The sequence below is a fragment of the Mustela nigripes genome, chromosome 3, assembly GCF_022355385.1.
Source record: "Mustela nigripes isolate SB6536 chromosome 3, MUSNIG.SB6536, whole genome shotgun sequence".
In the NCBI taxonomy this organism is placed as follows: Eukaryota; Metazoa; Chordata; class Mammalia; order Carnivora; family Mustelidae; genus Mustela; species Mustela nigripes.
Window position 1 is genome coordinate 28563322 of NC_081559.1, and position 25696 is coordinate 28589017.

The window sequence follows — 25696 nt, forward strand, 5'->3', positions numbered from 1 at the left end:
GCCCCTAGAGAGTGCCAAACATGACCTGAATTGATTGAGATGTGAGAGAATCAGAGAAACGAGAAGAGAGCCCTGCCCTTGTGGAGCTGTATAGTCTAGTGGGGAAGCATTAGGGATACTGACAATTAAAAATAACGAAGTTGCACAATGTGTTACTGGGGAACCTGAAGGAACATCAGCACAAACCGTGGAAGGGAGGAGAAGGAGTGGGAGGGCGGCCTGCTTGTGGGGAGGGTGTGAGGTTGGGAGGTAGGTCACTCTGGTAAGTAAGGTGGTCAGTGGAGGTCTCCCTGAGTGTGGCTTGAGTCAAGACCCGAAAGATGTGAGGTCTTCAAACAAGCAGATGTGTAGGGAAGCGCGTTCTGGAGCAGAGAAAGCAAAGAAAGACCTTACATGCTTGCATATTAAAGAAATAGCATGGAGACCAGTGTGATCAAGGACGAAGCTGGGGGAAGAAACAGAGTAAGCCTGGTTTTCTGCTCTCTAATCATGAGTATAATTTTCAAGCTTTGTATAATGCTCATACTGAAGATAATTTACCCTTAAAGAGATTAGTGTTTGATATGTAAATATGGACACAATATAGTCTGGTAAAAATAAAAGCCAGTAATAAAAATAAAAAATGGAAATGAAAAAATATATATACAAATAAATAATAAAATAATAGATAGGATTCTTTTAAACATTTTTTAAAAAGAGACATGGGCGTGGCTCTCCACTTTCTACTTTGTATAGTTGAAAACAACTATCCCTTCACTATCGTCTTGGGATGGGAGGCTTCTTGAAAACAGAAGCGACATCTCTGTGGCCAGAAAGCAAGTAGCAGAACATTCCCGATTGGTGGGGATGCTGTGGGGTCAGCACTCAACATATACAGGGCTTGAATTAATGCATGTTTAATTGTGCTGTTTCTTGTGGAATATGTTTTTTTTTTTAATTATTTCATTCCTGATATAGTTTCTACAAACCTTTGCCTTTCTTCGAATTCCTTTGGGATGTTTTGGAACACCCTGGTGGACTTTCCCATTGACAGTCCCAGTCTATATACCGCACAAGGTTTAACCAACTGGCCTGGCTTCCGACGTCTCCCTTCCAGGTCCAAACCACGGCCCATCCTCTGGAGCTTCCACTGGGTCATCTTTCTTCCCACTGACTTCTCTCCACTAGTTGTCCAACTTACTTAACTGTTGAAGTGTTTTCCATCATCTTTAGATCATCTTGACATCAGTTTTGTACCAGCTTCAATGCCATCTGATGATGGCCATTAGGGTGATTTCAAGATTCCTCTCCGGGAGCATACACACATCTTAGAGTCTCACTCCCAAGAACTATTTTCCAGGTGTCCTTCTGCCAGTTTTAAACCGTTCCTGCTTTAAAATGGCTTTGGGGGAGGACCCACAGGAGCCATGCCGGTCCCCAAATTGCCACACAGCACCCTCAGTGAGAAACATCAAAGGCTCCCTCCTGGTGTTCCATCCTCGCCCGATATGACATGATCAAGTAAGTTTCGTTTGGCACAGTTCTACTATTTTCATTCTGCCAATCCTAAAAATGCGCCTACACTTTGACCGTTCAATAGTCCAAGTTGCTGGCGCTGGGCCTCACTGTACCTCAGCTCACTGGCTGTGACACCTCTAAAGGCAAGGTGACAGCGGGGGACAAACTCAGAGTTGGCCATTTCTTAAACCAGGTGCCCTAGTGTCCGCAGGAGGAACGTCGTCTGCCTTTGGCCAAACATACTGCTGCATTAATTTTCCCTTCAGACAATCCAGACCCTGCATCTCCTTTCGATTCCACGTGGCCATTGCCTAGGCCCTCTATTCCCTCTGTCCTCCTCTTCCAATCGTGTAAATTACCCTGCCACTCTGAACTGGTACTTATTAAAAAGAGCAACGTAATGGACATTAGCACCAGCAGAAAACCACCCAAGGTGGGTTATTTGGGTCACATCCACACATCATCAGAGTATGACTCTACATTACTGTCATATCCGGTAACTAATGAAAAAGAAATCCTTTCTGGCAATACCTCTTCCCCCAGCCAGGGCCTTCCTGTTCCTCCCATATGTGACATGGGACCCATCGGTACTGCCGCGTGCCCTGGGCAGCGCCAGGCAGCAGTTGTAAATGAAACTGGCAGGCTTTCCTCCTCCCGGGGTAGCAGATCTTTTAGTCTTGAATAAAGGATCTCTTAACATGCTCCTTCCTCCCAGGACCCCCGGCAGTACTGTGCTTGACCTCTGGCCACAGACCCAGACCCTGCAGGGCTTCCCCCACTCCCCGCCCCCCAGCACCGACTCAGCGCACCATCCTGCTTACCCTTCAAGGCTTGGGGTGGGAGGGGGAAGCTGGATGGAAGGCTAGTCAAGAGGGTTACCCTTACCCTACTCCATTCTCCCTTCTCCTGTCGATCCTATCAGGGGTCCATAAAGCGAGGAGGACTCTGGCCCGGGAGAGGGGGGTAGGGGTTAGGCAAACAGGCCAGGGAGGCAGTTGGTTGAAGTTTAACCACAATATTCTTGGTCTCTATTGTTTTGAGTGAGGCCCAATATTTCCACAGCAGGATTATAGAATCTGATTAACCATGTTAGACAACAATGCCGAGCTGGGATGGGCTTCCCCTTCCAGCTGCCAATATGAAAAAGTAAATATAACACCCAGATTTCAGAAGGGACTCTCAGCAGCCCCCAAGCCCTCCTCCCCAGTTCTAGCCCCGCTTCTGTCTGGGGACCCAAAGTGAGGGGAGGACGAGCGTGGCATCGCACATGCTCCTTTAACTCCTGGCCCTCGGCCCAGCAGGACAGGTAATCCTGGTACAATCTTCCCAGGTGAGTCAATGGCTATGTGCTCCCCACACCCTGGAGTCCTTCCAGGGCCTCTTCCGGGTTCCCCTGAGCTGGCCCAGACTCTCAGGAACCCATGAGAGTTAGGTGCTGAGAGGCTAGCCGCATTCAAAGGGTCCGGGAGTGTAGAGGGTCCAGCAGAATGTTCTGGGCTCCCAGAGAGAGAGAGACCAAGCACGGGTAGGACTTAACAGCTTGGAAGAGCAAAGGAGCCTTTGCTGGAAGGCTTTGGTGCCATGTCATGACTTCCTGGACGCCAGGGTAAAGAAATGAGACCCCAGAGTTGAGGAACCACCATAAGGCAGCACCTCGGGAGACGGAACAACAGACAGAGGACAGCTGGGCTTGCAGCTCAAGGAACGAGGGATCCCTTAGGTCCCTCTGTGTCACCCATGTGCACACACACAAGCTAATTCAGACTCTCCCTGTCTGGATGTTTCCCCTCAGGATGGGGTCTTCTGATGCCCTGTCCGACACGGTGGGGGTGCGGGGAGGAATACAGCAGTAAGGAGCAACAAGATTAACTCGCAGCTTCCAAAAGGTCGTGGCGGTTTGGGAGATCTCTCCCTCCAAAGTGGGACTCCCCCCCCCCTTCCATCGTTCCTCTCCGTAACTGAGTGCCCAGCATAATCCAGTGCAAGTCGGTGAGCCCACGTATTTACTGATATCGGGAACAGGGTCTAGGAACCCAGAGCCAAGGCTCTGGCTCCGAGGCGGGGGTCTTCCTGTAGTAGGTCACTACTCCTTTTGAAGGGTTTCTTCTTTGTGAAAACTAGAATATAGAAAATACTTCAAGGCAGAGCTTAGGAAAGCACACATCCTGGGGCGCCTGGCCGGCTCAGTGGGTAGAGCGTGTAACTCCTGATCCTGGGGTTGTGAGTTCGAGCCCCATGTTGGGTGTAGAGATTACTTCAAAAAGGAAAGAAAAGCATACATCCGGATCTTATCAAAACCCAGTTAACATGAAGTTGCACCGTTTGCTAGTATAATCCCACCATGGTGATATTTTCTGAATTAGGGTCAAAAGCGGACTCTGTTCTCAAAGTGTATTTTTACTCCTTGAGAGTATGAAAGGATGAAAACAGAACGCACACAGGGAATAGGTGTATAACACAGATGACATTAATAGCTCAAATAGCGAGGGGGTAGGCAGCACAGAGAAAGAGCTTATTACATCGTGAGGATGGGTTATTAAGAGGATTGTAGGGTTCCCCTGTACTCTGGGGAGCAGATCTTCCTAGTTTTGTAAATAGGAGAACACGAGGGACAGCATAATGGTGGACAGAAGGAGAACCAGACCAAGCTGTGGCCTTTTCCATCCCCCCAGGCCCCCCCCCCCCAATGTCGCTATCCAGAGGCAGACTGGCTCAACTGCCAACCGCCCAGTCGAGGAGCGGAGGTAAGAGCTGGGGGGGATGGGAGGTTTCAGCGAACAGGAAGGCAAGACGTGGGAATTCAAATGTACCACTAGATAAAATTAAGAAGCAGTAGGGCTGAGTATTGGGAGTCTTGACCTTCTCTCCTTCCCCCCAAGTGCTCCGTGGAGGTGAAGTTCATCAGACCCCGGGGAAGCGACAGATTTTTTCCTCGTCCGGAACCGTAGGAGCACTGATCTCTTTGCTTCCTTACACTCCAGAAATTCCAGGGTCAGCTCCTCCAGGTTCAGTGGGAACATGCAGACTAGAAACCCCTTTTTCCCTTCTCAATAACTTTTCTAGCCTTTGGAAACACTCCTTGGTCTAGGAGACGTGACAGAGCAGAGAATGACCCCGGTGGGATTTTTTTCCAGGAGGTGGCCAGGGCGCTGCCCTCAAGGCTGCTGGGAAGCCCTCAGTCAGGCCCGGGCGAAGGAGGTGCTGCCCAGTTGGCCGGCTAAGGGACGAAGATTTCTCTTCCAGCAAAGAGCTTGCCTGTCCCAGCTGACTGTGGGGGGCAGGGGCGCCCGTCCGCGAGGCCAAATAGGCCTGGCAGCCTAGGTGGCGCTATTTCCCTATTTTTAGGTCAAATTGCAAGAACTTCCTCGAGGTCCCTAGTCCTGCTCCTGGTTTGCTGGCTTGCTCCTGTAAACCACCTTATATTATTTTTTTTTCTAAAAATACTCCAAAGCAATTGAAAGAGTCCCTTCTCCCAACAGCCAGCCCTGGCCCCAGCCCCGGCCCCGGGGAGCGGGCGGGTAGGCGGGGAGGTGGGCCACTGCTTTATTAAACACAGGGAAAACTAATATTTACGGAATAAAATTTATGGAGCAGCCACGAGAATTCGACCCTTTTATGTGCATGTGGGGTGGGGGTTGGGCCAGGCTGGGGGCCGGGGGAGGGGCCCAAGCCAGGGGGCAGGGCTGGAGTACAGCCTGGCCAGGCCAATTTGTAGAGGCTGGGATTTCCCTGGAGTTGCCCCCAGGATTCTCAATCACCACCCCTAGCTCGGAGGGGCAAGGATACCCACCCAGGGCAGAGCCTCTGGGAGCACTGCTTCTCGAAGGATATGTTTAGGCAAATCCCTACGCAGGCAGCAAACTTTGGGGTGAAGGGGACAGTGCGGTGGCAGGGAGATCGCTTAGGTGTGCTCTTACTTACTTAAAAGTAATGTGTGACTTAAAAAAGTCCCACATTCTTTCAAGAATGCAAAAAAGTTATGCTCTTAGCATTTTATTCACAATTTCAGGGGATTCACAACTGCCTGGGCCCTCTCTGATAAAAAATGCATGCTCTTGGGGCACCTGAGTGGCTCTGTTTGTTGAGCCTCTGACTCGATCTCAGGGCTGTGAGTTCAAGTTCCTCAGTGGGCTCCATTTTTTTTTTTTTTTAATTAAAAATTTAAAAAAAAATGCATGCTCTTGACACTGTGGTCTTAACACAGAGGGATTATCCAAGGTGAAGAACCCTTACTTCCCCCGACTCAGCTTGCTGGGGAAGTCTTCCCACTTTCCTTGTGGTCTCATACCTCATCGATACCGAAATCTGGCTTGTCTAAATTATGCCAGAAAGAAACCAGGGAACAGAGCGAGCCACCTGAGGGCTTGTTTGTACATAGTCCCCAGTTCACTTCGATGACAGTCCGGATGGTGGGGCGCATCTTAGGGTGCTGTGGTCCAGAAGCCGTTATTGGTGGTGCCTGGGAACGAGCCCTGGGGGAGCCCACAGACTCTCCTGGTCAGGTGAAAGCATGGGGCCCCTGGAGTACTGAGAGCCCCTGGCTGCCCCCTGGCTGTGAGGAGCCAGTGGCAACCAGGAGATCCTACTGAAAGGAGGCAGAGCCTTGGGAGAAGGAGGGTCATAGCAGAAGAAAGAAAGAAGGCCTAGCACCCTTCCCGAAGAACAGAGAACATTGGTCAGTGCAAACACACGGCTAAGAACTCTGCAGTCTCCGTTTAAATGCTGGCTGTTACTTATTAGCTGTGTGACCTTTGATAAGTCACTTAATCGCTTCCAGACTCTATTTCCAAGTGGGTGAACAGTATCTTCCCTCTCTGATGCCGTGAGAATTCAATGTGAGGCGCTTATCAGGGCACCTGGTGTGCATTAACTGCTTAGTACCTGTTAGCTGCTTATATCTGTGCTGTTCTCCTTATAATCATTATTATTTTATTATTGCTTGGGTTGTCCTCTTCCCCATGACCTGACGTAAGGACAGAAACACCCGTCCCAGACAGGATAGGCGTGGGGATGGGAAGGCATTTGACCATAAGTAAACAAACTAGGCCAGGCCTCCATGGGTCCTGCCCCAACACCTCCCTCCACCCGACAGCTCCCCGTGAACATCGGAGCTCGACTTTCCTTCCTGTCTCTCCGAAGTCGTGTTCCAGAGGGTCTTACCTAGTAAGGAGAACCTAGCCGGAAAGCCCAAGGGACTTTACCAATCCTGGGATGCTAAATCTTGCCTGATCTATCCAAAGAGTTGACTTTCTCCCTAGGATGTTTCCTTCCCCATAGAAACTTTGCCCTTCTTCCTGCTAAGGCACTGTTCATTCTCTAGGCCAGTTCTGTTGTCCCAGAGAACTCTGTGCCCATTCCTGCTCCCTGCCGTCCTACCTTTTCAAGTTTTCCTAGTTGCCATGTTATTTGAAGTGGCATGAAGTCTCTCCCACTCCAGTGCGAAACTACCTCAGCCCTTGTGCTCAGAGCTCTTTATAATTTTGATCCCAGACTGTGGTTTAGTCTGTTGTCTATGCCTTGGAAACAGACAAAAAAAAAAAAACCCAAAAAACAAAAAAAACCCTACATGATGTTGGGCAAAGGAGAGCGGCAGCGATCTGTGCTGTGTTGTGCCCACCACGGAAAGAGTTCTTGAGATCAAAGGTCCCAAATGGAGGCTTAGCACTGGCCACAACGAGAGAAGCATGAGAAGAATCTGAAGGAGCAGATCGAGGGCCTGAACTTCATCTAGAGACAACAATGGGTGGGGCCCAGTAGAGTGAAAGATGTTGGTTCTATGTTCCCCAGAATAAGCAATCTCAAAAGCAGGGGAGTGTGAGTGCTTTTTATTCCATGCTTAAGAGAGAACTGGGTCTCTGAGGAGCACCTGGGGTTGGCTAGGGGCTCTTGAGAAAGGTGGACAAGGCTTCCTGAGAGCATTGTGCCTTTTTGCTGACTTGGCCTCCGTGCCTAGAGTCCATGGTAGGATCCTGGGTCTGGAGAACCTTTAACAAAAGAGAGAAAGGTCTGGGACTCTCGGAAGCTGGCTTCCACTTGGCTAGGGAAGGCCAGTGCCCAATGGGTAGAGCCAAGATTCCCTGGGTTAAGAGTACCCAGGCCTGTCTGTGTGAACTTCTGTTATCTCAGCCTTGTCGGGGGGTGGAGTGCTCTGACTATATAACTCTGTGTCACAGATGTTGCTGCGACGGTAGCTCCTCTCAAGGTGACACGAGGAAGCTCTTCTAGTCCGTCCTCAGCAGTCGAGACAGTGATGGGCTAACTGAAGAGCCCCCTTAGCTTTTTCCTCTTGACCTTTGACAGCTGAGGTCTCTGCACAGGGCCTGAAGGACCCTAGAAAGAAAAGGAACCTGAGTTAACAGAGGTTTTGAACAGATCCACTTAAGTCAGGAGAAGAACTTCTTTGCTCCCGTGGCTCTGGTGGGGGTGAGGGGCTGACACAGGTGTTCTGAAGGCTGTGTCAGGCAACGAATGTGATCTAAGACCCCGTGCCCTGCGCACATCCCTTCTCCCCCCAGGGAACAACCTCCCAGACCATCAGTGGACGTGGGATAAGGAAGAAAAGGAGTCAAGGTCCTTCACTCAGTACAGGAATGGCAGAGAGGAAGTATCAAGGGAAGATGTGAAAGACCATGACTGCCTCCCAGAAATCCGTCATCTGGTGGCCTGGTCACACATATCCTCCAGTATGGTTAATGAGGTGACAAGTTCAAGGACATTTGGCTCAGGGACTGCAGGTACGTGACTCACTGTGGGCTCTTTCTCGGGCACTGGGAGGGATGGCGCTGAGGAGACTGGCTCTTCTGGCTCGTTCAGAAGTTGGTTTTCTGTCCCTTGTGGGGAGGTGCTGCTTGAGGGCTGAGGATCTCCTGAAATCAGAACAATCAAGGGAAGACTGTGGTAAATACCTTCTTCTTACCAGGGAGGCATTAGCATTAAGCAAGCATTCTGATTGAGGTCAGAATTCAGGATTAATAATATAAACAGACAGAAGTAGCTACAAGTCCAACCTCCAGCTGACTCTCGGGAAGCCCTGCTTCTACGCTGAAAATTCAGACCAGTGTCAGTGGAGGTTTCTGCAATGATAGAAATGTTCTTCTTCTGCCCTGTCCGACCTGGTAGCTGCCGGCCACGTGGGGCTACTGAGCATTTCAAGTATGGCTACAGCAAAGGAGGAGAGGAATTTTTCATTTCGTTTCATTTGTATTTAACTGAAGTATTCACAAGATGCGAGAGCTACCATATTGGAGGGCGGAACTCTAACCCCAGGGAGACCAAGTACTTCCGGAGCTACTCACCGCTGCCGGGATGTTTCTGTCTCACTTGGATCTCTTGTCTGGTGACCGCTGTATACAGACTCTGTAAGTTCATGACAAAGGGTCTCCCGTCACCTACACTGCATGCCTCTGGTAGTTTCTAGAGGGGAGAGGAGATGCTGTCATTGGTTACACTACATTGCCAGAGAAAAGCAGATTGATATCCCATTGGCAGAAGTGGCATCAACCATAAGAGAATTTATACAGGGAAGTTTGATCCAACATATGCATACCTTGTTGGGAACAGTATAAAGACCTCTTGTGAGGTCTTCTCTGAAAGGCAACTCTGAAAGCACATCTTTAATTCCCCCAATACCTATTGTGTTTTCCCATGAATGCCCCTGGGGCATCTGCCCAAGAGTCTCTAGGGCCTTTCTTTCAAAGGAATGACCTCTGAGAGGACTGTTTTAGGAAATCATCTTACTTAAATTGTCCCTGAGCTGTACAGATCACCTTTCTACTTACGTTCCCTCCTAAAGTTCCACACTAGAGAGAGAATCAGGATGAAATGCAGGAAAGGGGAGAAAGAGCAAAATAAGAAAGACTGAGAGACAAGACTGAATTATGGAGCTGTGGTGCTTGGTCAGCGGGGGGACTGAAGTGTGCAAAGATTTGGAGGCTTCCCAGCCTTTTTACGTAGCAATCCACAAACCCACAAATGGGGGCGATCATTCCCCCAAGAGCGGAGAAAACTGGCTCTTGAGGGGTGAAAAAATCTTACTCTTTTAAAGTATGAAATGTCTACATACAGTACACAAATAGAATTTTGTTCTCCCTGTGGTATTAAAATTTCCTGAGGGGTAGGGATTAGGCAAAAGTGCCTTAGGTTCCTGAGCAAGATGAGGAGGGGAGAAAGTTGAGAAATCCTGCTCTCATCACACCCTATGTACCTGTTTCCTTCGCTGTGAATGAACCGTGGATTTATATCCACAGGAAAATGCCTTGCCTAGTTCAAGTTTCACGCGCTCGGCTTAACAGACTTGAAGTGACGGCTCTCGGAGACGGAAGCAAGGGCAGTAAAAACGAGATGAAGGCGTCCGGTATCCAGGGGTCCCAAACCTGGCTGCGCTTCGCAATCTTGGAAAGGGCCCAGGATGCCTTCACCTGTGCAGGCAGACTGTCCTGGTTCCCGGCCAAGCTAGCTGGCCTCGGAGGGAAGCTGTGCCAGTAGCTCACAGTGCGCCCACCTGAGAACCCTGGGCGGACCCACAGCTCGCGTCAAGGGCACGTGCTCTGTGCTATAAAGGCATTCGTTTCTGAGAAGCCGCCGAGGGGGAAGGATGAAAGAGAGAAAGCAGGAGAAGCAGGCAAGCAGCTGCTGAACCACAGTCAGGATTATCTCTCCCCAAGGATGGTGGGAGCGGAAACCCTTGCGAATCCCCAGGAAACGCAGCATGCACTTGTGCTCCGAGCCTGGTCCGTCAGGACTCCGTCAGGCTTGGACTCTCACTGGAAACCACAGATAAAGTCAGAACTTTGCTTCTGACCAGCTATCACCACAGGAGTGAAAGGGCCCTGAGGAGCAAACAGGAAGCGGGTGGGGGTGTGGGGGGTGTGGGGAGGTTGGGGGGCGGTGGGTAAATTATCAGGCCATACACCTCCATCTCCCCTCACTCTCCTTAATTTCAGCCTCCCCAAGCCATGTCCTCTGAAAACAGGTCCTCTTCTCCGCAGACAGAGAGCCCCGACCGTGGACAGGCCAACAGCTGTTCTCCTTCCCTATCTCTCCCATCTCCAGGACCTCCTTCAGATGGCTCCGGGAACGTGGCCTCTCCCAGGCTCCTGCACGCCGGGCTCTGGAGGCCGGGTGCTGCCGGTACAGATGGACGAGGCAGAGTCTCCGCTAACCCATTCCTCACCCTCCTGCCCTCCTGCCCCTTCTATGGAACCAGACAGACACCTACGTTTTTTAGGGCGCTCTTCAGCCGCATCCCGAACTGAGTCTCCAGACAAAGTGGCAGAAATGAAAGGCCACTAAAGCTGGTGCGTCCCGAGCCTAAGCCCAAATACAGAACTGATATCCTGGACCTTCCTCCAGATCTTTCCCCATCTCAAGAGATCTGGTCCTGCAGGTGTTGCCGGAAGTTATCCCACCTGAGTACTCTCGGAAAAGTACTAGAAAGAGAATACTGGGGGGCGCCTGGGTGGCTCAGTCTGTTGAGCGTCTGCTTTTGGCTCAAGTCAGGATCTCAGGGTCCTGGGATCAAGTCCCACATCCTGATTCTCTGCTCAGCAGGGAGCCTGCTTCTCCCCCTCCCTCTGCCTGTCCCCAAGCTCATACTCTCTCTCTCTAATAAATAAGTAAAATCTTTTAAAAACAAAAGAAAGAGAACAGTGGTATATTTGCTGCATTATCTCCTATGTGCTAGACACTGTTCTAAGAATTTAAATGTATTGACCCATTTTATTTTTTTTCCTGCTGTTTCCCTAGCACCTGGACTGGGGTCGGGGTACATCAACATGGTAGGCACTAGTGTAACCCCATCTTACTGACATGGTCCAACTAGTAAACAGCTCCACAGGATTAGAACCCAAACAGGCTGACCTCAGGGCCGAGGCGTATGACTACCCTATTTCCTTCTCTAAACAGCAGAATTTTAGTCACAGGAGCCACACAGCCTTTCCTAGGGCCACAGCCACCTGTGGCTCCCATCACAGATCACTCGCCTCAATTCCCCGCCAGCTCAGGAACAAGCTCCCTCAGGCGACAAGAGAGAAGTGAGCAGAGAATCCAGACGTTCTACCAGAAAAGCTGACCCCACCTGGAACCCTTGGTGGGCCTGAGGCCATCTCTCAGTCCAGCCATCCCCAGCATCACTGCTTCCGTGATGGCATTATCCTCAGAGTGTACAAGGAAGAGGAGGTGGAGAGGCCCGAGCTTGAAAAGGAGAAACATTAGCTCCGTGGGCAGGACAATGGCAGGAGCGAGCTGGGGCAGGCAGCGGAGATCAAAGGGAGAACAGTGGGGTCAGGACTAAGAAAAGCAAACAGCAGTGCCCCCTGCCATAAAAGTACGAAGGAGCCAGGAGCAAGGTGTACCAGCCACAGAGCGGGTCACTGCGCGGAGTGGAGAGGGGAAGAAGACACAGGCTGGTCTACTGCGGACTGCGTTCATCTGATCGACCCAGAACCACTTCTACGCAGCAGAAAGCCCCTGAGATCCTACTGTGTGTTAGGGACTGCAGGACTAGGGTGAGGGAAAAGAGATGCACCTTCCCCCCTCAGAACAGGGCCGAGTTAGTCAAAGATGAAGAAGTCACCGTCCTTGCCTCAAAGGGTTTATATTCAGGTGCAAGGAATAGGCAGATTTCAGGGTTTTTTTTTTTTTAAGCGTTATGCTATCAGAGTTAGAAATAAAGGGTAATGAGAACCGGAGAAAAAGAACCGGAGGAGTTCTGACTGTCCAGCAAAAAGCCGGGGGGGGGGGTGGGGGGGGGGGGGGGGTGACATACAGCCAGCCTCCTCCCTTAGACTGAGAATGTGGGGAAGTATTTGAAGCACAAAGGTGTGAAAAGACAGGATATGTCGACGACGAATCTCATGGGAAAGAAGACCAGGAGGCTAGATTGCTAAGGGCTGGCTGGGTGTTCTGACAAAGGATATGCCCCGGAAGTTTCCTTTTGTTTCACAAAGTGGCTTTCTCTGCTATACCCATGCTTGCCAAGGCTTTCTTGGCTCTGAATGAATACTGAATCAAGAGTGAGGGCTCAGAGGCATCCTCTGAGTTTGCCTTTGTAGGTTTCTGCTCCATTTCGAAGCCCTTCACTAACTGAACTGCTAGACTGTGACCTTTCATTAGGCAAAACAGAGAAGCATTTCTCTCCTATCTCCAGTTCCCTGGGACTTTGGCCCCCGCCGTCTGGCCGTATCAGAAGCTTTAGGAAAACCAAAGCTACAGAAATCCTATAGGGCACTTTATTTCCCCTTCTTTTCCTACTGCAGCCCATTTCTGGTCCCAGCACCCAAATTCCCTTCTTTAGTGGAGATGTGTCTGCAACTCCCATCGCCACTGGTGAGATCTCAAACTCACTCCCAGTGATTCCAAGGCTCCCTCCTGCTCTCTGACCCCAGCAGGATCTGCTGGAGAGATCCCCGTTGTGGCTTTCCATTAGAAATTAGAGCTCAGGAGGCCCCTGGGTGGCTCAGTCAGTTAAGCGTCTGCCTTTGGCTCAGGCCAGGATCTCAGGGTCCTGGGAATGTGTCCTGCACCGGGCTTTCTGCTCAGCGGGGAAACTGCTACTCCCTCTGCCTGCCACTCCCCCTGCTTGTGCTCTCTCTCTTTTCTCTCAAGCTTTCTCTCTTTTTCTCTCGGATAAATAAATAAAGAAAAAAATCTTCAAAGAAAAAAGAAAGAAAGAAAGAAGTCAGATTTCCCACTCCACTCTCTCCCCCACTCCAATTCCATCCCTCCTTTCCCTGAGGCTGTTTCAGAAAAGAAACCTTTGGAATCCAAGTAAGGAAAGGCTGAACCCTGACACAGTGCTCATCCTACTCTATATTGGCCCACAGCCCAGGGGACAGGTGTAGGGGACAAAAGAGCCAGCAGAACCACGCAAACTGGAACCCCCCAGCATCAGCCTTGAGCAGGTCTTCAGGACTGGCATCAGCCCCAGGAATCGGTGAAGCCCCCAGTTATCACAGGAGCACACGCAGGGGGCAGTGCCCCAAACACACAGCTTTTCTCACGCAACCTGGTGAACTCTACAGGTAGCACTCACCAACTCCCCATCCTGGGGAGTGCGCAAGCCTTCCTTTAGGAAAGCATGGACATTTTCATCAGTAGCTCCGCGTAGGGTTAAGGGCACACTGGAAAATTCTTCTAAGGTTTCACATTACCAAAGGGTTACCAAAATAAATAGAGAAGAACAAGAAAAATGGTTTAGGATGAGGATTCTAAAAGGAAAGACTCTAACCGACAGGTCTCCTGCCGGGCGCTCCTCTCCACCCTCAGTCCATTCACCCAACAAATATTTACTGACCCTCTATGGTGCTCAGGATGACTGAGTTGCTGGGTTTAGGACAGACTGAACAAGAGATTAAAAAAAAAATCCCCTGCCCTCTTGAAGTCTACAGTCTAGGGAGCGGAAACCACAACACACACAGAGCTGATTCAAACACTCAGATGGTGACAGCGTCGCGGAGAAGAAACAAATGAGCACAGGCGTCAGGGGAGAGGCGCGGGGATGTGTTCCTGTTCTGAACAGAGGCCAAAGAAGGCCCTGCTGAGAGAGTAACCTTTTTAAAAGACCCAAACAGAAGCGGGAGAATGATCCACGTGGCTATCTGGGTCAGGAGACCAAGATTCCCAGTTTGCGTGGGTCTAGCCCTGGCTCACGCTGGGTGCTGTTTATTAACAGGCATCCCTTTCTCTCTTATTAGGTCCCAGTTTGCACGATCAATTAGATGGTCGCCTCGTATCAGAGAATGAGCCTGGCAGGTTGGAGTATATGTGTCTGGGTGTTTATTTGAAATCATGAGTTAATGTAGTATATTAGGTTCTGTTTGTAAGATGGGGAGCCACAAGAGCTCACAGAGGAGGGAAACGATCTGATTTACATTTAAAAAGCATCCCTTTGAGTGCTGAAGGGCAGGCACGGAAGAAGTGGGCAGACCTGTTAGAAGGCTGCTAGGGTGATCAGGTGGAAGGCGGTGGGAGTCTGGGGCTGGGGGCAGTGGAATGACCAGATTTGGGGGGTATCTGAAGGCATGGCCAGCCAGGATTTGCTGATGGAGTAGACATAGTGTTTGAGACACTCAAGGATCACTCCGCTCCAGGGCAGAAAGTAGATGTCACAGGGGGATGACCCAGAAACCTAAAATAAATCCCTAGACCAAAGAAAACCTGAAATGACCCCTGCGTCCACAACACAGACTCAGCGTTAGTAGCAAAAGGGTGAGAGGAGAAGGAAAGATGAAGCCAAAGCCCAGGGGAAGTATCACAGTTTAAAAAGAGAAAGTCAAAAGCGGCTTCTCACTCAAAGAGGAAGCACCAAGATCTTCTGGGGATTAGGGAGAAAAGTTCTTAGAAGAAAAAAGAGAAGTAGAAACAAGCTTTACGTTCTGGCGTGAGAGCCCAAAGACTTGGATTTGTACCTTAGGTCTATCTGCTGATGGGAACACTCTGGGCAAATTATACTCAATCAAGGTCTGATTCTTGAGAGAGAGAGAGAGAGAGACGGAGCGATGGCTAGATGGACAGGGAGGGGCTGCAGAGACTAACAATCTGATGTCAGGGTTCATGCAGGGATAAATGAGAGGGTAGAGTAAGTACCCAAGAAATGTCTGTCCCTTTCCCCTGTAAGGCACACTGGGACTCTTCTCGCCTGGGCCAAGGAGGTTCAAGAGAAGCCTTAATACTATAGGTCTGACCAAGTTATGAACACTTTCCCACTGCACCCCAAAGCATACGCTCTTCCAACAACTCAGTGACTAATCAAAGCCCAGAGCAGGGACCCACGGTTGTGGAAACCCTGGCTGGTAACCCGCCGGTCATTCCCTGTCCGCCATTGCCACACGAGCCCCCTGCTCAGACTCTGGGGAGGACCACAGCAGTGTGGCTTCTGCACCAGTGGGTCCTAGCTTTAAGTCCCCGCTGTGCCAGTCAGTGGCTATGTTCCTCACCAAAGAAGTGAGGACAGCTACCGACACGTACTTTCAAGAGATTGTGGGAAGGGTCACACACAGTAATATAAAGGTTGCCCGTTCGAGAAATATGTCTCCTTATCTCCCCGCACACTGCTCTGTTGCTTCTGGAAGATCTCGTTTGCTCCCCCAGAGTTCAGGACCTCCCCAAGAGGTGCAGGTCTCACTTCCACCCCCCCTCCCCTCTTTCTGTCCGCGGCGTGGTGGAGGAAAGCCAACCTCTCCAGAGGCACACGGAGCACAGGCAGCTTGCTCCCCAGAATGCTCCAGCATAAGCATCCCAACTAAGCCCCCCCTTTCTGAGGACACTTTGGCTTGAGGGTGGGACCCTTTCTCACTGCCCCTTCCTGACCCCAAATGAGCCTCGTGCAAGAGGCTCCACCCTGCCACGTGCAAACCAACACACTCAACAAAGGCTCCTGAACTAGAAGAAAATGAGCTTCGGCGACGCCACCCACGTGGTGAACAGACCAATGTGTCTGCATGGGATTAATCTCTGCATTTCTTCAGAGTCTGGGAGAAAAAAATAAATCGCTACTAGGACACAGAAGAGACAGGGTGGTGGTGTCCGGGTTTTCCAGAGACAACCAGCTCCCTCTTCCTCCTCCCTCCCCATGATTATTCCACAGCGGCTGGCTGGCTCATCTAAAAGTTTCAGCCAAGTTCCAGGCTCTGTCTGCTCCCTCACAGAATACCCTGTGGGGTCTATCAGCCCACTGATTGCAAATCTTGCTGATGTGGGAGAGCACACGGCACCCTATGCGCACAAGGCACGCTGCCCTTGAACACGGCATGTGAGGACCCGATAGCTGGGGCTGCTCCTGTGTTTGGTCTGGTTTAGCTTTGTTTGGGTCTAGGCCACGTCAGGCTTCCACTGACCATTCTGGGTGCCTCCGCTGACCTGGCACTGCTCCCCCTGTGGCCCCTAGCCTCCCAGCTCCAGAGCCCCGCCCCCGCCTGCTCAGTGCCAAGCTCTGCAAAGGAGAAGCCACAGACAAGCCTGAACTTAATCTTGTGTTTAGGAGCCTGCGGATTCACTGCAGACCTCCTTGACCCTCCCCAGGCTGAAACAAGATCGGGGGGGAGGAGGGAGGCGGTGGCTGCACCGTTGCACGTGTAATACAGGTACCAGTCCGGTCAAATGAAATCACTCCCTTTGCAGCCTGCCCTTCTAATGGGATCATTTTGCCGCCTCTCTCTCTCTCTCTCATGGTGCCGGAAATGCAATGGAGATAAGATATGTGCAGAGTTCAAAACAGTCTGAGATAAAGTCCAGTCCTACTTATATTATTCAGATTTTTCTGGTTCCTCTGGAGGCCCAGCTAGCTCCCTTAGCTATATGGTCAGAAGAGACAGAGATGGTAAGAGAGCTATGAGAGAGATGTCCAAACAGATGGCCTGGGGGCCTCTGGGTGGCTCAGTTGGTTAAGTGTCTGCCTTTGGCTCAGGTTATGATCCCAGGGTCCTTGGATGGAGTCCCACATTGGGCTCTCTGCTCAGCAGGGAGCCTGCTTCTCCCTCTCCCTACTGCTCATGCTCTCTGTCAATCTCTCTTTAAAAAAAAAAAAAAAAAAAACCAACAAAAAAAAACTTCAAACAGACAGCTTGAATAATATCAGTAAAATTAACATTTGGGGATGCTTTCATGTATTAGGTACTAGAGTAATAAGCATTTTAATGGATTATCTCAATCTCCACAGTAGCCCTATCAGCTAGGCACGAAGATCATTCTCATTGTATATATGAGAAAATAAAGGCTCAGAGTGGTTAAGTGACTGAACTAAGGCCACAGCTAGAAAGTGGCAGAACGCTAGGTAGAAGACCTAGGAGGCCCAACTCCAGGCCACACGAAGTCCTAGAGTCCCCCAGGGAGATAGGTATCCCTCCCTTCTGCCCCCTCCCACGTCCCCAGAAGCAGGCTGCTGTCCCCACTCTGAGGCCTAGTACTAGAAGCCAGCCCTCACCTGCTTCTTAAATCCCCAAACAGCCCAAGACGCTGCGAGAGGGAAAAGACTGTGAGGCCCTCCAGACTCCAGGCCTGAAGGGTCCTCTGATGATGCTAGAAAACCCGCAAAAGGAGTCTCTGGTACACGGAGGCTCAAGACTCTACGTCTCCTTTTAAAAGGAGTTCAGCCCCTCAAAGTCATAGCAGGAAGGCCCCTCAGCTCTGCCCCAAAAGAAAAATAATGGGAAAGGGAGTGGAAGTGGAGGTGGGGGCAGGGGCCGCTGAGCTCATAAGAGCCCTTTGTGGTGGCTGCCTCTGAAAGGGGGTTTTGCCAGACAAGGTGGAACTTCTCAAGGTGACAAGCGAATGGTACAGCCTGAGCTGTGACCCTCTGCTCGCTCCACAGCCACCCCTCCCCTCTGCAGGCCTGAGCGAAACTGTCCTCGAAGCCCCACCCAGCCCCAGCACAAACCGGGGCTTTCTAGTCTGGGGAGCGCCTAACAAGCAGCACAGGGGCTGGGGGACCAAAGCGGTTTCCTGGGGGGGAGGAATCCTTGAGCCCCTCAGGAACTGCAGCAGCGGCCCCTGCTCCTGCTCCAAGAACAAGCAGCTCCTGTCCGCGCGGGCTCAGGGAGGGGCTCCGGCCGCCGGGCTGGGAGACCAGCAGTCTGAAGGATGGTCAAGAGTGCCTCTCCCGCGTTCAGCCATCTCACCATCCTCTTCCCGGATGCAGATGCAGCCGTGCGGTACAGATCAGAGAGAAAAGGCCTAAGGTTTAATAACAACCAAAATCACAACTATGAGGCAGGCACCTGGCTCTGAAAGTTCCGGATCCCTGCCCTGAGCCATGAGCACTGTTCGGGAGTACAAATTTCTTTTTTTTCCCATTCCCCTGCACCACCCCCCACCCCGCCCCCAAGTTCGAGGGGAGAACAGAGGAGAGTCAGCTGGGTCCCCGGGGGCACAGAGGTGATTTAGAGGATCTGCTAGTACTCTCTGTAGGAACTGAACCACTAAAGGGATTCTCTTTCACTCCAGATTACACGCTTGACAGCTGGGAACACAAGCCCGTGGTGGCTGTCATCTCACGAGCTCCCCCCGACACCCCCACCCTGCCTGCTACCTACTCCCTGTAGGGAGACACCATGTCCTGTCCACCCCAGAAATCTTACTCTGTAGGGGATATACCGCCTCACCATATGCACCCATGTACACACACACACACACATTCATGATAAGGGCCTGATCTTCATGACCTTAGGTAGGTAAAGATTGAATGGGACACAAATCACAAGGGAAAAGACTGATACACTGGACCCCACTAGGATTAGGAACCTCTCCGCTCATCAGCAGACACTGTTAGGAGAAAAACAACAAGCTACAGAATGGGAGGGAAGGCCAGCAATGCACATAACCAATGAAGGACTCGTTTCCAGAATCAACGGCGAATACATGAAAAGCTCTTAAAAATCAATATGAAACTAGTGCACGGCCGGGTATTTACTAGGATGGCTGAAAGGGAAGGGACAGATGATACAAGTGTTGCCAAGGATGTGGAACAACCAGAACTCTCAGAGAGTTCTTGTGTGAGTCCACGTTCACAGTCACTTTGGAAAACTGTTCGGCAGTCTCTACTAAGTCTGAAAACGTGTATAACCGTGAAGCAACCCTTCCAAGTCTATGTACACACCCCATGCAAACACATAAATGAATTGTGGTGTGGTCTGACAATGATCTATTATCCGGAAATGAAAAGGAACACAGCGCTGGTCACCGCAACATGGAGAAACTTTGTGAACATTTCGTTGAGGGAGAGAAGTCACACCCAAAGGAGTATGTACCATAGAATTCCATTCCTATGAAGCTCAAAATGGGCCACAATAATTGATCACATCAGAAGCCAGGACAGTACTTATCCTTCAGAGGTGGTACATACTGAGTACTGGAAACTTCCTAGTTCCTGGCGGGGTACTGATTATGTAGCCATGTGTGCTTTGTAATAATTCTTCGAGCCCCACGCTGATGATATGGGTACTTTTCTGTATATATCTTATACTTCAAGTTAAGACATTTATTAATAAAAGATAAACTACCCTGAAAAGCAATTTGGCAGTTCCTCAAACAGTTAAGGGTAAAGTTACTATATGACCTAGCAATTACACTGTGAGGTCTCCACCAGAGAGAACTGAAAACATATGTTCATACAAAAACTTGTGCATGCATGTTCACAGCAGCATTATTCAAAATAACCCCAGAGTTGAAACAGCACAAGCGTCCATCAGCTGATGAACGGATAAACAAAAGGCACGAGACCCATATAATGGCATATTATTCTGCCATAAAAAGGAATGAAGGGTGGCTCAGTGGGTTAAAGCCTCTGTCTTCAGCTCAGGTCATGATCCCAGGGTACTGGGTTCGGGCCCTGTATAGAACTCTCTGCTTAGCAGGGAGCCTGCCCCCCCCCCCCCCCGCCTACCTCTCTGCCCACTTGTGATCTCTGTCGAATAAATAAATAAATCTTTTTTTTTTTTTAAATGAAGGACGATACTTCATCCCTCAGAGGATGAATCTGGAAAACACAAGCCTAAGTGAAAGAAGCCAGACACAAAAGACCACATCTTGTATCATTCCATTTGTGTAAAATATTCAGAATAGGCAAATCTATGTAGAGACCAAGTAGATTAGCGAGTCCAAGAGCTGGGGTTGGGGGGCGTAGGAGGAAATAAGGAATGACTGCAGATCAGTACGGGGATTCTTTTTTTTCAGGGCGATGAAAAGGTTCTGGAATTAAAATAGTAGCTATGGCTCCACAGCCTTGTGAATAGAGTAAAACCAGTGAATTGCCTGCTTCTGGTAAATGTTATGGTACAAGAATTATAACTCAATTTTTAAAAAGGATTTTTTAAAAAAAAGATAAAGTCTCTGCCCTCCCTCTATCCGCTTCCCATTCTCCACTCTGTTTCCTCTTTGAGGAAGAGACTCTCAGGCTCCCAACAGGCCTGAAAAACATTTATAGGACATTAACACAGTGAGCATGGCAGATTCCTGCCCAGTGAGTGAGTGACTGGGAGTTAGCACAGAACAGGGACAGACCATACATAGGCTCTATAGTCCTGAGGGCCTGGCTCTGAAAATAAGACTACCATTTACATATTCGTTTTATTATCTTAGCTAAGTGACTTAATCTCTCTTTCTTTAAATTATATTTTTTAAAAAAGATTTTATTTAGGGCACCTTGGTGGCTCAGTCAGTTAAGGGTCTGCCTTCGGCTCTCGTCATGACCCCAGAATCCCAGGATCAAATCTCACATCGGGCTCCCCACTCTGTGGGAGTCTGCTTCTCCCTCTGCCCTTCACCCTGCTTGTACGCTCTCTCTCTCTCTCAAATAAATAAATTAATTAAATATTTTAAGAAGATTTTATTTATTTATTAGAGAGAGAGTGAGCAGGAGAAAGAATCTGAAGCAGATTCGTGCTGAGTGTAGAGCTCAAGGCCGGGTGGGGGAGGGCAGCGGGGTTGGGGGTGGGACTTAGTTCCATGACCAAGAGATTGTGACTTGAGCCAAAACCAAGAGTCAGACACTCAACTGACTGAGCCCTCCAGGTGCCCCCTGACTTAATCTCTCTGAGCCTCAATTTTCTCTCTATAAAACAAGTAAAATAATTCCTATTGATGAGGGTTGTTGGGAGAAGTGTTAAATGAGATCATGTGTGTAATGTGTTAGTCCCATTCCCTTGAGCATTCCAAGCAATCTGCTCCTTGAAGGCAACCAGAAGCATTTTAATTCAGCTGGACAGTATGGGCTCTGGAGTCAAGTGCTTCCACCTAAATCCCAAATCCATCACTTTCTCTTGCTAATGAGCCTTTGGTTCTCCAGTAACATGTTGGCAATAATACTAGGTCTGCATTATGGAGTCATCACGAGGATGAGCTAGTACATGGGAGGTGCCTGTTCCGCTTCCTGACACATAGAAAGCACTCAACAGCTATCAGCAGTACGATTCACTTGACCATTCAACCAAATTGTGGACTCCACCATAGAGCATGCCCTGTCCTGAGGATAAGATGGAGTTCACTGCCTTCAAGAAGCTCACAGTCCAGTGGAGGAGTGAGACGCATAAACAAATTGTTCTTCCTGGCCACACTGGAGCCTTTGATTCCCAGTCAACAGCCCTAAGTCTAGAGCATTATAAAACAAAGCTGGATATATGAGGAACAGGGTGGGCGGGGGACGTGGTGAACACACTAACCAGGAACCAACAGTAGACCCTCCTTTTTGTCTATAAATAGCCTCCAAGACTCTAAATACATAGGCATGCAGACTTTCTCCTCGGCATGACTTCTAGCCAGCTGGTGGTAAAGGCACCTCCTACATCTGTTCTCCAACATCTCCTAGATCTCCATCCCCCGGCACCTCCTGGATCTCCGTCTCCCGGCATCTCCTGGATCTCTGTCCTCCACTGGCTTCAAAGCTGGACCCATCCCATATTTCAGGTCTCAGTTTAAATGCCACTTCTTCAAGCCCCCCATCACGTCATCCAGTGTCTGCCCTTAGAGAAGTCTATTCTTTTCCCTCAAAGCAATTACAATAACTTTCAACGGTTTATTTGTTTATTCATTGTCTATTTCCTTGACCAGGTTGTGCGTTCCTAGAGTTCAGGTTCATTCTGCAAATATTTACCCAGAGTCTATTATGTGCCAGGCTCTGCGGTACGTGCTGGGCACTCAGTCTGGGGGCACAGACATGGCCTCATGGAGCCTACAATCTGTGTTTGCTGCAGAGCTTTGGGATGGAAGTTGACTCCAGTCCTGGCTGATGACCTTCTTTTGGTGAGCCCAGTTAAAGATCTGGGCCCTGGACTGCCAATCTCTCACTGAATCCAAAAAGCAAGAGGCTGGAACTCTGGGGACTTCTTAGTTCTTCCTTCTACAGCCCTAGATTCCCATGACCCAGCAGGGTTTAAGTTGGGGCACACAGCACAACCTCAAAGCCATATCTGGCTCCTTTTTTTTTTTTTTAAGCTCTTCATATCAGCTCGTAGGAGCAAAACCTACTGGTATCGAGCAAAGGATGTACCGACTGGGGGGGGGGGGGGGATTGGAGGTCGGGGAGGGAGAAGAGAGTCTCCTTAAGTCCTGCAGAGAAGGAATAAGTAGACTTGGAGATTCTGTGTCCTGAGCACCTTTCAAGTTCAATGCCCTGAGATTTTCAGATGGCAGCTTCCCACAGTCTGAGGTTCTCTATCACTGAGCCTGACTTCATCCCAAAGGCCATTTGCTAACAGCAAATGCCTTTAACAAGGCAGCCTGAGGTCTGGGGATGCTGAATTAGACTCCAGTAAATACATTCTGCTGCAAGTTCTCCAGGAATAGGTAAAGGGAACACTGTTTCCCAGGACTGCAACTGGGAGATAGTAAGATTCAAAGGATTATTTTAAAAGCTGCTTTAAATTCTTTATTAAATAAACAAGGGAGTGTACACACACACACACACACACACACACACACGTGCACGCGCGCGCGGAATAAATCCTTGCTTAATAGCAGGAGATAATTCCCGAAAGCAGGATCAAGGAAAAAAAATCTCAAGCCACAGAAACCAATATATTTATTCACTTACTTGGCACCTTCTCTGAGCCAGATGATTCTAGGACCAATGAAAGAAGTGAATGATTGTGGGTTCAGCAAAATCTGCTCAGTTCTGTAATACAGGTCTATGCCCAGTCTGCCCTGAGAACAGTGGAAAAGCAGGCAGGATTTCTCGTCCTTGTCAGCTATGTCCCAACCCTGCCCCCAGATTCTTTCCTCTTAACCTGTGCTGGAGGCCTGCACAGGCAATGCCATGGGGTGGGTCTGGAGGGTGGGGCCAGAGGACAGACAGGTCCGTTAATTCAGACCAGGGTATTGAGTTGAAAATAGGAGGGAGATCTACAAGAACCGGCCAGCTAACAGCCCCCAGCCGAAATCACTGCTACCAGATCTGTCAGAATTACTGGCGTGAATGCAGGAAAACCAGCAAGGAGAAACGGTGTCAGGCAGGGAATGAGACTGTGCAGCTAAATATGCGTGATATTGCCTCAGGAAAAGGAGATTGTCTGGAAATCTCTGCACTCAAATTCCTAACTCAGCCCCAGGTTAGAAGAATGCGTGTCCTCAGCACTAAACTCCCTTGCCCCTCTTCGAGCAGAGAGTGAGTACTGTGTTGTTTTCCTGGCACAAAGATTGCATATCCTGGAAGAATATGCCAAGTCCATCTATGACAGATTGAACATGGAACCTATAATTTGGAGAAAACGTATGTGGCAAGGCTGCTTCTCCCAGGATCCATGATCCTGGTGGGAAGAAGAGGAGAATTTTTTTTTCACTCAGCATTAAAATTTTACTATTATTTCAAATACAAACTGTGTTTCCTTGCCATACTGATACGATACCACTTAAACCATCCGTAGATCTCTTTCTGGATTCATATTGATCTATCCACATTCTACTGGTTTCTTTGATGATCAATAGCACATTTTTTGAAAGACTTTATTTTTAAGCAATGTCTACACCCGACATGGGGCTTGAACTCACAACCCAGAGATCAAGAGATGCACGCTCTACCAAGTGAACCAGTCAGGTGCACCCACAGCATGGATTTCCTAGCTAGGTGATACAATATGGCTATGGAAGAAAACTGTTCTCTGTATCAAATACAAATGACTTCAAAGAAAATTAAGGTGGCTAGCTCAGCTAAGCCCCCTTCTTTGGAAATGCGTTCTGTTCACCCACAGTGCCCCACTAAAAAGGGCAAGATGAGGGGGTCAAATCTGTGCTGCGGGACCCACATCCCCTGACCTCAGCTAATGAGGTCAAGGGTGAACACATGACCCAAGAGAACCCAATCCCTAGACCAATCAGATTATCTCCATCAGGTTTGTGACCCAAAAGCCACACAGGATGGATTCTTAGCCTTTTTTGGGTGTCACAGACTCCTACACAGTCCAGCGAAGCCTGACGACTCTTTTCAAATACATACAATAAAACACAGATTATTACAAAGAAAACCAATGAATCGAAATGCTGTTATTCAAATATTTTTTACATGAGTGCTGTGATAATATATATGCTTCTTTATGAATATCTTAAATGACAAGATCTAGTAGTGGGTCTAATAAGTCCTAATTTCAAACAATGATGAACATAAGCTATATCCCATGATATCAGCAGCCACTATAAAATGACCGGAAAGTATCTGTGATTTCTGTCAGTGACAAAAATCATAGATGCCGCTAATGCAGTAGTGGGTTTTCCTTATATTTATAATAGAAGCAATGCCAAATTCTAGTTACAGGTTACTGAAGATAAGGCTGTAATTCCACCCCCTCACCCCGTCCAATTCATGAAATCCTGAATTCTTTTTTTTTCTTTTTTTAAGGTTTATTTATTTGAGAAAGAGAGAAAGCATGAGCGGGGGGAAAGGCAGAGAGATAGGGACAGGCCGACCAAGCTGAGGCGGGAGCCCAACGTGGGACTCGATCCCGGGACCCTGACACCATGAACTGAGCTAAAGGCCGATGCTTAACTGACTGAGCCACCCAAGTGCCCCGAAACCTTGAATTTCAAAACATGAGTGTTCAAGGGAAGCATGGACCCCCGGGTAAGAAACTGCTGTAGAGACTTTCACTGGATAACAGCAGATACTTAGCTAGAAAGGTCACACAGAGGTAGTCAGAGTGAACCATAATGCAAGCCAAAGTCACATGCCAGTTAATAGTTTATGGTAGGAGAAAACAAACTGGCCAGCAGGTCGGCATGAGGGCCATAAAGGAGTGATCTTGAGATCCCAGAGTAAGAGCCATCTTTCCAGCTGCTGTGAGGCATGGTTAAGTGTCCTAAAATCAGGGACCAAGAGATCTCCCCGTGTCTCTTCAGTAAATTTTCCTTTCACTCAAGCTAATGAAGGATTTTTTTTTCCTTCCAATTAATTGCCAGGATAATATTTATTTACTTATTTATTTTATTTAACTTTATTTAATTAACCTGTAGTGTATTATTAGTTTCAGGGGTAGAGGTCAGTGATTCGTCAGTTGCATATGCCAAGATAATAGTTAAATGAATTAACTTACTCTGAGTCTATAATGTGTTTTGTATATTTGTGTATATTAACACTCCACTGGATTATAAGCTCCTTAACAGTGGAGACTACATGCAACCTTAATTCATGTCCAGTGGCTCTGGGGAAGAGGAAAAGTGGCTTGTCCTCTGCCTCTGGGGCCAACCCTGGCAGGCCAACCTGGGCAGTCTGGTTTATCTCTAG

General features: G+C 49.1%; 1 protein-coding gene across 3 annotated transcripts in view; it reads right to left on the bottom strand.

Moving 5' to 3' along the window:
* Window positions 1–7301: 7301 nt before the first annotated feature.
* NHEJ1 (non-homologous end joining factor 1) overlaps window positions 7302–25696 on the bottom strand; it is an 80325-nt gene continuing 61930 nt past the window's right edge. For all 3 annotated transcript variants that reach the window (XM_059393503.1, XM_059393501.1, XM_059393502.1), the window contains exons 6-8: window positions 8793–8910; window positions 8245–8363; window positions 7302–7827 (exon numbers count right to left, since the gene is read on the bottom strand). In XM_059393503.1, coding sequence (XP_059249486.1) covers window positions 7753–7827; window positions 8245–8363; window positions 8793–8910 — 312 coding nt within the window. In that variant the 3' untranslated portion in view covers window positions 7302–7752. The remainder of the gene's footprint in view (window positions 7828–8244; window positions 8364–8792; window positions 8911–25696) is intronic.